Source organism: Chroicocephalus ridibundus, chromosome 1, assembly GCF_963924245.1.
Source record: "Chroicocephalus ridibundus chromosome 1, bChrRid1.1, whole genome shotgun sequence".
NCBI classification, from domain to species: Eukaryota; Metazoa; Chordata; class Aves; order Charadriiformes; family Laridae; genus Chroicocephalus; species Chroicocephalus ridibundus.
The window spans coordinates 87,304,772-87,317,727 of NC_086284.1; the positions used below are offsets into that span (position 1 = coordinate 87,304,772).

Genomic DNA, 12,956 nt, shown 5'->3' on the forward strand with positions numbered 1-12,956 from the left:
TAGTGAAGGATACCAGCTAGTGAAGAGATGAGCAAGTGCCAGGAGAAAATCCCACAAGGCCACACTGCAAAATGTACTTTGTTCATTTATTTAATGAAACCAAATCTTTTATTTAGAATGTTTCAGTAGAAATGCAACAGAAAATTGGATGTTTTATTTAAATGAAATCTGATAATAAAGCAATTTGCTGTGGCACAGTCTGTCCATGTGAATTTGGTGGTGGTGACACTGAGGGATAAAGTAATAAATGGGGTGGTAGGGCACCTTTTCAAACCAACACAGTGTTAGGAGAGACAAGGTTTGGGGTTTTTTTTAGCAATAATATAAGATGAAATTTAAAGTCTGTAAAATTCCACAGTTCCAATTTTCAAATCACAAGAATGAAGAGTAACATACCTCTGTAGCCCCTTGTCCCTAGTAGTAAGGCTTTAAATAGCTATGCTTCAGATTAAGAAATCATTGGTGCACATTAACTCCCAGCTAACATGCAAGAAGTAAGCTGTGTTATTTACTGAGTTCATCTATCTTGAATGCAAGCTGATCAGATGTGAAAAAGAAACCTAGCATAGTTCATCAGGTTCAGTTTGTGTAGGACATGCTGTACAGTAATTTTTTTATGAGCTGTGGGTACTTTAGATTCTGTGTTGTCAAACACTTTTTTTCTTTTTTCCCCTCTCCCTCCCTCCCAATCCTATCCCTGTTAGGAGTGCTAGGAAGAGCACAGGACCACAGAGGAGTATAACCCTCATTGCTGAAGGAATAACACAGGAAATGTTTGTAACGCTAACAGCTGAGAGAAACATGCTTCACATCAGCAGCAATTGAAACTGATGGGCAGCAGCATTGGAATCATGGGGTGCAGCAGTTCTGTAGCTGACCGAAGGTCAGATAAAGGTGAGTGCTGCTTTTGTCTTCAGGGTCAGTGGTTGTTCTGTCCATAACAACAGAGGAGGATTGCAAGAAATGTTTCTGCTCGGTCCTGTTGTCAAAGTACTTGTTTAGAGAAAATTATTTTCTAATTATCGTCTTTTTAAAAGAGTGCATAGCTTATAGATGGTGGCTGAGGTCAGAAGGCAACTGTAGACCACCTCTAATATCTACAGATTGGATTGGAAAAGATTCAGAGCATCAGGGACAGAAGCTAAATTTCAGATGTGTCTGCACTCGCTTTGTCACTGGCAAAGCGTATGGGGTAAGGTATTGAGGGGCACCTTTTATGGCTTTTCACAACACATGATTCCTGGGCAAACTGTTCCAATTTCCCTGCTGTTTGGTGACTGCAATTATGAAACAAGTGTAATAAAGCAGAGCCATTACAATGACTCTCAGAATCAATTTTCTGCCATATCAAGTGCCTGGCCTGAAATTCTCCCTCACAGTCACTGAGGTTGTCAGTTGAAAGTCTCCACAGTACCTGGTTAAGTGTTCAATTAAAAAACTAATGCATCACTCCCCTGCACACCCTGTTATGAACACATCAGGCTTTGCGCACCCTTTGCCCAGGGTTCCAGGGTTGGCCAGACCTTTGCTCAGACCCTTTGTGTTCAATTTCAAGGTTTGTCATTAAAGCACAATTTACAGGTCTGCCAAGAGCCATGTTAGGTGGCACTGTGCATAGTCTTAGGAGATTATTATGTTGAACAGTGGTTGAAAAGGAAGGCTCTTTTTGTCTACCAAGCCAGGACACAAGTCACAGGAAACTGGTGACTAAGAAACAGGAGCACTTAGTCATGGCTACAGGGATCCAAGCTGACTGGTTTATGAGTAGCCATCAGCTTTGTGTACAATACTTGGCCATCACAGCAGCATCAGTGCAGTATGACAGCAGTGGAAGTAGAACGGAAACATCTGGAGTCCCAGACCTACCCATAACTGGGAAGCAGTCCTTCCTCTTTGGGTTTGCATGCTATGCATATATGTGCCTTGCAAGGCCTCGGAGACGAGTTAGTTGGGAATATTTCTGAGAGTGCAAAATCTTGGAGCGGGCATGAGGAGCTGTACTTTTTCTTGGTCTACAACCATCAATACTCATTGGTGTGGAGCCAGGATTTGCTACCCTAAAGCTGGCTTATGATTTTGTGTGCTTGTTTGACAATGTTTTGTCGTCTCCAGTTGCTGGATGGGGTTCTTTCCGCACTTCAGCAGTAGTCAAATGATGCTGAACTGTCAATCTATCTGCAGCCTGAGTCTGTACATCCCTCTAATGCGTTAATAACGTGAATTTAATGGGTACTTGGTGGTGTAGAGACCCTCCTGCAACTGATAACAATTTATTTTACAGATGCAGTTTAGCGTAGTGTGAAAATCATGTTCTGATTCAGTCCTGAGAATAACAGCGCTGCAATAAGTACAATTAAAAAGAATGACAGGAAATATTCTGTTAGATTTGCAACATTAACCATAGTGGTCGATATATATCTGTCTTATGTGATACCAGTGGAACCGTGCCATGTTAAGTGCTTAGGACCATTAAGCAACCCATGGGGGCTTTAATGGGAAGTTTAATGGTTCTGATGCTGAAAATCAGTTTCTGTGCTGGTGGCTGTGCTTTGCCCCTTAGGTACTCTTCTAAACAGAAAAGCTGACGATAAGCTTGCTGTGATGTGTCAGGTTTTCAGGTCTGTGGTGGTGGGGAATTACAGAAAGGACAGAAAATAAGAGATATCTCAGAGTTTATGTAGGGTAGAAAGGACATTCTTAGTCATACAAGGATTACATTTCCCTCAGACAGGAGGATTTTTCTGGGATGGATGTGTTATCTGTAGGATGGGAGTCTTTACTGATTTTGGCCTTGTCTGGACTAGAAAACTTTAGCACTTTATCTATATCATGTACTTACTAATGGTAAAATAAGCAAACAACATGCTATTATGGCACCTGTAAGCATTTTTATTAAAAAGCTTCCTTAATATTACACATTTGTTAATAGAATCACTCTTCCGTGGAGGTTTTTCTTTACCTGCATAACAGTCTAAGAAAAAAAATAATTCTCACTCAGGGCTGCCACTCCTCCTAGTCGCAAAATTCCTGGTATTTGTGATCAGCTAAAATAATCAACTAGTGTAAACTGTTGTCCCTCTAGTACAGAGCTTTTCCATGCTATTTTGCAGAGAGAAAAAGTATCACTATAAATTGTTGGTTGTTATTTCTTGTTTAGTTTTGTTTTTCAGTATCAACTGTTCATATTGGCAACTGTAATAAAATAGAGGCGGATTCATGTTAGACATTAGTGTTGGGTTTAGTTTCCTCTTTTTTTCTTTTTCATGAATTTGCAGTGCTGTGCAGTGGTGACAGTGTAGAATGTCTCCGTTCTATTTCTGTACTTCTGATCATCTCTTCATCTGCTCAGAAATGAACTGTAGTTCTTGTGAGTGTCAGGAGAAGATCAGTGTATTCCTTTGGTCCTTGTACCTTCGATAGAGTTGCCCTACAGCTGCTTTGACTTGTTCCCCCAAGATCAGAAGCATAAAGACTTTTTGCTATGTCCTATGCTGAGCTACTCAGGGTTGAGTTCCTAGGAAACTCCTTGAAGTGAGGTGTTAGCTGCAGGACTGGAGGTAAAGGCTTGACATTTCTGGCCCTGTCTACTTATTTACTGGTATCCTGTTGAGAGTACAGGGAAAAAGAGGTAGGGAAAAAGAGGTAAGGAACCAGTCAAGAAAGAATTATGTTCAACTTTAAGTGAGTAAGTGTCACATCTCTTGAGAGGAGCCTCTTACCTTACTCTGGTTTTTGTTGCCAGGCAAGAATATGGTGGTGGCAATGTGCTTGCATTGGGTCAGGTGCAGGATCCAATACCCCTGTGCTCTGCCTTCCTCTCACTGTTACACAGTGATGCATGTAATGCCTCTTGACTGCCCCTGTTAGTGCTCTGTAGGGCTAAGCATGTTCGTACAGAGTCCCCTTCTGACCATAATTTAAACAAATGGCTAGATTTGAATTTGCCATTATTTCAGCTGCTCAATCTTCAAGGCAGTAGCTGCATTTTATTCCAATTTTGTATAGTGTATGGTGTGCTCCTCTGGATGATAAATCCATACTTACATACGCCCTAAATATCTGAAACATTCATTTATTCCTCTCTAGTTGATCTTAAAAAAACAGTTAACAAGTGACCAAGGGATGCTTTTCTCAAAGTTAGTTGATCTTTCTGGATAAGCACCCTTGAAGTACTAGAGAGTCACAGCTATGTGAAACAGCAGAAGTTACTGCTGAGTTCATCTGTTCCTCCTCTCCCAAGCTCATGGTTATTTCAGGCTGAGCATAGCCCCTCCAGCTCTCTGCTTTCACTCCTCCCTTCAGGTTTATGAGAGCTGCAGTGATCACCTGTAATGCTGAGGGCACACCTGCCTGCCTTTCCTCTTGTCTCCCTGCTGGCAGTACTATTGTGGCCCACGTTTCACACCCTGGCTCCTGAGAGCTGCTGCCCTTGGGGTACCAGGAGTAGCAGGGGGAATTGCCAGTGGTGGGATCAAGTGGACATCAGCTCCTGGAGCTCCTGTTCTCCTGCACAGCTCTCGCTGGTGGCCACTGTTCATGCAGCACTAACTGCTTGACATAGGTGTAAGGAGCTCTCCCCACAGGACAGTGCCCACCCCAGGATCAATTTGTGCCACCAGATGTTGTTCTGCTTGATAAACTTTTATCTGAGCAGCTAAGGAAATGTGATCTTTTTGTGGCGTGACTGGGGCCTGTAGGCAGCAAGCCCTTCACTCAAGGCTGCAGACTTGGTGATTGTCCTTCAGTGAAGTTTCCATCAGTTTTCTGGACCAGGACAATGGGAGACACAATTTCTTAAAGTGCTGAGTGGGATGCATATTCAGCACATAGTCCAAAATGGTCTTCTGACTTGTCCCATTGAATTCTTGGGGTAACTGTTCCTTTGTTCACCAAGCTAACCAGAGATACACTTGTGTGCCTTTTGGCGTGTCTATTTAAGCAACACATTCTGCCCTTCAATATGATTTGTTAACATTTTATCCTAAGGTTTGAATTTTGCTGTCTTGTTAATACAGCTGTGCACGCAAAAACTTTCTGTTAAAAGAGGCTGCAAAAGAGGCATCATTACACGATGCTCGTGTTACAGACTGCAAAGTCTGAAGCATTTTACTGCAGCTTGGTGAAGAAATACATTTTTTTGGTAGACCAAACTGCTCTTCTACCAGTCCTCACCTTCCCAAAACCCACATACTGCCCAACAGCTGAACGTGTCTGACTTCTTACACGGGTACTGTCTTCAGGATAACGAAATGTCTTCAGGATAATGAAATGGGGAATGTTTCTGACAATACAGGCCTGAGCAGGTCAGCTAGTTTGGGATCTGTCCCTGAAGACAGAAACAGTAAATGCATCATGTATTCATCATCAGAAAACACTTTTTCAGTCTCACTTTTACAGAGTTTCATCTTAATGTCAGCTATGCAGAATGGACTGAATTTGTCATCTCTCTGCAAAATTCTGCAAAGGTAGCATGTGTGTTTTCACTGTAAATTACACTGCATCCATATGTACTCCATTGCTTTCTGTTTTGACAGTCATTAGAGCTGCTATCCTCATCCAGAATTGGTACCGCCTTACAATGGCCCGGCTAGAGATGAGGCGCCGCTATTCTCTGAGTATCTTTCAGTCAATCGAGTATGCTGATGAACAAGATCAACTACAGGTTTGTAATCTTCAATTCTTCCTGCACAAGCAGTTATGTTATCCCCAGAGGACTGAAGTTACACAAAGTGTGTATGTGGTTATTTCACCCTACAAAGCTGTGTTCTATATAATAAAATCACTTCCCTGCCTCACACATGAACTAAGTTGTGTGTATACATATATATTTATGTATATAACTAAGTAAGCAGCAGGACACCATTTTTCCATATCTAGGTTAGAGGTTCCTGCAGAACAGCTGTTAGACAGGGATTGCACGTCATCCCACTATGGGTGATCTTAACTGTGTCTGTGAGGCAAGATATGTACAGCAGAGATATCAGTGTCTCAGCATGTCAGCTCAGGCTTCCTTTAGGGTCAATTCAGGGAATTAGGAACTTCTAGAGCTTTATGTTCATCCCAGCATCAGTGTCTAAAGTCAGTTCAGTGCATGGTTGCAGTATCTTTCTGCTGACTACAAAGGAAGTCTAGGAAAATAGTCAGATGATGAGCAAGATGAATTGCACACAAAAATGTCAGCAGCATTGATACAGCCCTGGAACTTTGTATGTATTCATATCGTGTCAATCTGCTAATTCATAGCAAAGAAGAAAGTAGGGTACAAGCGGTGTCTTTATTGCAGGCTGATGCTATGGGTACATATAGTAGTGTCTTAGATCCCCCCAAATGGGAAATTGTTAGTAATTGAGTAAGGAAAGAGAATGTTAATGCTTGTTGGATCCCCTAAACTGATCAGTGCATGTTTGTTCTTTTCTTTTCCATACTCAGCTGTCCAACTTTTTTACATTCATGCTGGATCACTGTGCTCATCCTGATTCAGGTAAGGATAAAAATCAAAGTAATATGGAGTTTCTGTTTGAAAAACCTGATGTGAGGAAAGTTAATTTTCAAAGTGATGTTTACAGCCTATGGCACGTGTTGGGGCTGAAGTTTGATTTCCCAAATGCTGTAATAAGAATTTTATCCTGTAAGAGTTGACTTTGCTCAGTATCTACTCAGTGAGACAAGACGTAAGACAAAACAGATACCTGTTGACCTTATGAGAATACTGAGAGGTGCTCAGAGTGCTTTCTTATTTGTTAATGCCCTTAAGCTGTTTTCATGGTAGTCCTACTGACTCCAATTTTCACAGCATGTTTTCTTAAACTATGAGATGTGATTATCCAGAAAGACTGTGTCTAGTTGGCTTAGTGCAGGTGTAACCAAAAAGGTTGCCTTCAAAGAGGTTGCTCTTCTTTTTCTCTTCTTTTTCTCTTCTTTTTCTTTTCTTTTTTTTCGCTGAAGCAGTTATGGACCATGTCTTAATTTAATTTGTTCTAGATTTTACTGCAAAACATGTATCAGTAGGTGCATAAATTTAAACTGCTGGAGATAAATCTTTAGAAACCATCTCAATTAAAGCTCAGTTATTCAAAGAATAACCTTTAATTTTTGAAGTATTTTAGGATCCTTGGACAAAACTTACTTTTGAGGTCAAGGTCAATGGAAGGATAGACTGAAAGTGATTCCTAAGTCCAGAAAACAAACATGACTTCCCTGAACAAATTGAGAATAGATCTAATCCCAGTGGAGTTAAAAAAGGAACTGTCCCCTTATTGAATTACCAGAGAATGTCCTTTCTCTTTCATCTGGTCCAGCCACAGGTTATTCCAATTAAAATATGCACAAGACACTTTGATAGCAGGATAAAATCATCATCAAAACCATTAAGTGGTTCAGTGTTCTAATGACAACCATTAGAAATGGCAATTTTTCTCTCTTAAATACTTTAGAGTGCCTAATGCTCTGTGTGCTCTGCAGAAAAAGAAATTATGCCTGAGCCTTGCTCCAAAGCCAAGGCAGATGATACAATAGTCATTCCTTTGATTTTTTCCATTACCACAGTATTCTGCAAAAAAATCTGCTTTAGTCTTTTAACTTCCTGGGAAGGAACTGGCAAACTTAAAGACAATCAGACACTGCTCACTTCATCTACTTCTACATGCTGAGAATGCACCTCAGTTCAGCTTTTCCACCCAAGTGGGAAAGAAAATAGTAGTGCAAGGTCTGAGATTTGGAAAAATAGTGTTAATCTCTATTTTCATTATAATAGTAAAAGGAAATTTTACATCTGCTCGTTGAAGATATGATTTCTCCACCTTTATCAACTGTGTCTGTTGACAGAAGGAACAAAGGTGAGTGAGGTGCCTCAGGTGACTTGCTAGGGCTCAGAAGATGGCTGTTATGAAGCACTCTTCTACATGCATAGGCTGTTTGTGGGCAGATGGAGATCCAGGCCCCTCCTGTGCACAAGGAAGGACAGAGGGTACTGTAGGCTGCCCCTTGTCACCACTGCATAGGTGACCTGTTTCTTGGTCTTGCAGATACTGGGCATTGCGGACGTGGTTCAGGCTGAAACGCATGATAAAGTGTATGCTTTATGGTAAAGCTCCTCTTTGTCTTGCTTGCTTAAAACTCATCTGTTAGGACTGAAGTTGTTAAGATTTGATAGCTGCTCCAAAGGCTTTGTTTTTGTCTTGGTTTGTTATTTCCTGCTTTCTAACACCCTGTGTTACAAATAACAGAACCCAAAATGAAACAGAAAGATTCTGTTTAATAGAGAGATGGTCAAAGCAGCCTACACAAAGGAGTTAACTTAAGGTTTTTTTGAGAAATTGCATACCAAATTTGTGTTCTGTGCTTTGTGGTTGTTTGTCCAGCTACTGGCTGTGTGCTCTTGATTGCTTGCCCCTCTAAGTGACCTTTGCAGCACCCATGATAGCCCCTCTGATTTTAGCAAAGTTTAAGTGCTGAATAGAGTGATTCTTAATGAGGTGCTTCCATTTCTGCTGAATCATGGTCTGAAGATGTGAGCCACGGTGAGGGTAAATGTTAACAAGCAGAGAGGCATTTTCTAAAACCCATGATTCTTTGGCTTTTTTTTCATCAGTGTGTGCTCACTTAAATTAGAGTGATAGCATATGGTTCAAAAGCCCTCTCCAAGAAGACATTATGTAATGTTCTTACTAGAGAATGGTTTCCCTGTTCTTCTCAGTATGGAATGAGAAAGCTACCTGAAGATTTTGTGATGTGTTTTTCCTTACATTATAAAGCACTCAGTCTTCACTATTCATCCTGTCACTTTCCTCTTTTTAATCTTTTTCAGAATATGTTTTTCAAATAAAGAAAGCAGCCACCATCTCATTAACGCAGTAGTGCTTTTGATGTGATTGTTTATCTGTTGTACCCTGAAGCTTTTGTCATCCTCTCATCCTGCTTGAGATGTCAGCACAGTTTAAGTTGTGATTGGGATATTATATAGCTGTGTGTCTTGTTCTTATTCTGGTTCTGATTAAAGGCTGTTTTCAAAAGGTTTGTGGGAAGTAAGAATTAAAACCTTTTCCACCTTACACTTTTCTCCCTCCCTCCTCGAAAAAATCTGCATACCTACTCAGCCTTTCAATGGAAACATCTCTGGTCAGAGAAAGCTGAAAACTGCTTTTTCCAGCAAAATATGACCCATTTACTCACTCTTTTGTGGCCACATTGAGGGTGCGAAGGCTGCGAACGTGTCCTGGGCAAAGTGGTGGGACTAGAAGTCCAAGGCACCCCTGGCTGTGTCTCTCAAGGTCACCAGGGCAGGAGACACACCTTGTGGACCCTTGCTTCAGAAGGGAACCAAAAGAAGTGCTGTTTTCTGCAGTTTTACTCCCTACAATTCCTCCCTTACAGCATTAACACCCTTCCAAGACTTTTTACATAGACTGATTCTTGCAGTGAGGAATAAGTCACAGCTGCTTGCAGCTTACAGTGCCAGGAATGGAATGAAGGAGTAAAAGTTTGGAGTGTTACAGTAATCTTCATCCTCTTAGTGGGCTCATCTGGCTTTGACCTAATGGCTAGGGATCGGTATCTGGCAGATGTAAGAGCACTCTTCAGGAGCTGGAGGTGCTCTCAGGTACCCCAGTGCTTAGTGTGAATGTGCACGGATGGTGGCAGAACAGAGAGATGATTTCAAAGCAACAGAAGTAACTGATTCCTTGTTGCCCCCATAGCGATTACATCCTTAGCAGTGGCATCTGTGACTTGCTTTGAACAACTCCCATGGTGAAGGTGGTCTTGTCAGAAGAACCAGGTCCCTGGGTTTTCTGTGGCCAAACTGACCCCACGTAGCTCTGGGCTTTTGTGTTTAATATGGAATATGGCTATTTTCCTGTGGAGTAGTTGCATGGGGTCTGCTAACAGCGAAGGCTCAAGTCACTGAGCTTGGGCTAGACCTCTGGCATGAGAATACAAAGCAGGTCATTCCCTGTGCTCTCTGTAGAGAGATGCAGATACTGGCAGAGGGTATTTCATTCTGTCTTACGGTGAGTGCCTGAACTAGGCATGTTGAGAGTTTTTGTCCCGGTCTTTCAATATGGACTGAAAGAGCCTTGACAGCTTTGACTAGAAAATGACTAAAATGAGAGGGGTGCCAAATCTTTCAGAATTAGTCCTGCATGGAGATTGTGGTGAGGTGAGCTGGGATACTTGTCGGCCAGCATGCTAATCCCCAGGCTGCATTAGGGCATCCATTTACTGACTCCTCTGGCAGCTGAAAGACTGCCTGAAGAGACATAAGCGCACTCTGAAGCTAATGACCATGACTGGCTTTTGACGACTCATCCAGAAGTGGAAAATGGGGTGTACTTTGCAGAGATATGCCCTACAGGGAAGGAGATTGGGTTTCTCGGCCTGGGCATATGCCAAAAAGGAAGCAAGGCTGTGAGGAAGGCAGGTTCATGTTCAGAGGTAAAGGGATGGGTAGCCTACTGCATGCAGGAAGGGAGGGCTGGAGTAGGAGCAGGCATGGACAGGTGTCTGCCTGGCTTGAAATGATGAGAAGACCACTGACTCTGAAGGAGTCGTGTCAGATGAGGAGAGCCTGTGGCCAGAACAGGCAATAAGGATTTTCAGGTGGTCTAAGGAGTCGGCTCCATGATCTGCAGACACCCACTTCCCAAGGGGTAGGGCACAGAGGCTGATGTCATCTGGAGACCCACTAGAGCCAGAGCTGGGACAAGACGCGGTGCAGATGTGCTTGGCTGATGAATATGTGGGAACGAGCAGGAACGAGCAGATGACATTCTGGCATCAGGGCAAAGCTGTAACTGTGGTGGAAGACTGCAAATCAGACTGTACATAGTGAAAACGGTGAACCCTGAGCACCTTGCTGTTACTTGATGCCTTAATCCATTTACACGGCTGTACACTGAATGTGCTAATCAGCTCACAGCAGAAGAGCTGATAAAATGGGTTATTTTTAATCCAGAGCTGATAAAAGTGTATTTTTTATCTATTTATTTCTTTAATATGAATTTTATCCAATTACAAGACAAGCTGGCCTTCATGACTCTCATAATTTATGAGGCCACATGCCAGTTTTGGCTGCTCTGAGTTTGGAGCCACAGCCACAGGTATTCCTCCAGCAATAAATAACACATTTTTATTTCCAGTTGCATCTAATCAAGGTTACAGAAAACTTACCCGTAGCCCCGCAGAAAGTGTTTACAACAATTGTCTCACAAGAGCAACTCTGCAACAGCAGCTGCAGAACACTATCCTCTAGGGTGTGATTCTCTCTTTTAGAATAATATATAATAAAGACGATCTGCAAGAAGAAACCACTGAAATCTACTGTTCACTCAGTTACATTTCAAGGGTATGTCAAGAAAATATCAGATTGAAGCAATTAGCAATCTTCCTGCTTTCTCCATGTTCCAGGAAAATTAGAAGCTATGCTCTACTTTTACCACTATGTTTTTGTTTGCTTTATTTCATCCAATGGTTTTATGGCAGCCAGCCAAAAGCTGGCATTGTCTCCTAGTTGGTATGAGAAAGGAGTGCTTTGCAATCCACTGTGAATAAACAGGATTTTGTTGATGACTTTTTAAATAATCAACGACCTGCTGGTATTTAGTCTAAAAATTTTATGTAGAAAACCAAAGCAATAAAAGTGAATCTTTAACACCTGTATTAAAAGTGTAATATTGAACTTTAAATAGATGATGGTCATTGTATGATAAGGCATGACTTTTGAATCTCCTTGCTTTGTGGGGCAAGGAGAAGAAAGTCTAGCAGGTTATGTTTCTCATTACATATGCGAGCTGATTGCTCCACAACTTCAGTGCAAAATGTTTTGCATCCTGACTGCAGCTACTGGCTGTTGAGACAGAATTTTTGCTTGTGTTTTAGCTTGGTTGGGTTTCACTTGGGTTTTGGTTCTGTTGTTTGTTTTTTAGTATTGTGAATCTGGGGAGACCTGGAGCTCTTCCACTATACAAGGCAGGAGTTAGCCACTGTAATACTGCAGAAAGTAAAGCATTAATTACATTCAGCCAATTCTGGTCATGCTGTTATGGCCCTATGGGGTAGTGGTGAAGTTTCTACATTATTGCTTTTCTTTCCTCTTGTTCCAGTATCTCACATTTTCACCAGCCCTAGTGTTTCTCAGGTGGTGGATGAAGGCTTAAGTTTAACAGAATTTGAAAAGAAGATTGATGTTCCAGACTCCTATTGTGGGCCACGACTCTCATTCCCCCTTACTGTTGAAGATGCCAATGCTCTTCTTCATGCTTTCAGGAATGAACAGGTAAGTTGCAGCTAGTTTGATTTCTTTTTAATTATTTTACATCTCTGTCAAGTTGTAGCTCCACAATCAGTTGAATCCAATGTAAGGCTAAACTGGTGCTCAAGGAGATATTTTACCCTTCCTTTCCATCCCATTACCCTTTCCTGATAGCCCCATGTGATCATACAGGTACATGGTGAGCTGTCTTGGGAAACTGATCTGGCTGGAAGCTAACACAACAAAATCAAAAGCAGTCAGTTCTCAGCCAGACCAGTTCCCAGGTTTGATTCACTACTTGGCTGCATGACCACCAGAGCCACCACTGGGGAGGTGACAGGGACTAGTGGGGACCTCCTCTTCTAGCGTTGAGATTACAGCTGCAAGGCAGGGGTTATCAGTGAGGGTGCAGGACTCGGGAAGGTGTCCTCAGCTAACCTAGAAACTAGTTATCATCCTTTTCTGGGTTAAAAATGCTCATTTTGTGGTCCTCTTTTTTATTGTTTTATTTTTTTTATTCCCCACACCATTCTTTTTAGAGGAATTGAGGTGTAAGGGTTACTTGCCTCATTCCAGTGTGCAAGACTCCACCATAAAGGAAGAGTGACTGTAAAGCATCACTAATGTAGCAGAACAGGGTGGTATCACAAATCTCGGGAGCTTTCTGTCTGCAGCTGCCAAGGCACTGAGAAGGCTGTTGCTGATTCTC

At 41.9% G+C, this 12,956-nt stretch overlaps 1 protein-coding gene across 1 annotated transcript in view; it reads left to right on the top strand.

Annotated features, from left to right (window-relative positions):
• The window catches only part of PPEF1 (protein phosphatase with EF-hand domain 1), a 37,143-nt gene that overhangs the window by 4,921 nt on the left and 19,266 nt on the right, over positions 1 to 12,956 (top strand). The window contains exons 2-5 of the mRNA XM_063342616.1: positions 705 to 894; positions 5,535 to 5,662; positions 6,430 to 6,481; positions 12,099 to 12,271. Of these exons, the coding sequence (XP_063198686.1) occupies positions 831 to 894; positions 5,535 to 5,662; positions 6,430 to 6,481; positions 12,099 to 12,271 (417 nt within the window). The 5' untranslated portion in view covers positions 705 to 830. The remainder of the gene's footprint in view (positions 1 to 704; positions 895 to 5,534; positions 5,663 to 6,429; positions 6,482 to 12,098; positions 12,272 to 12,956) is intronic.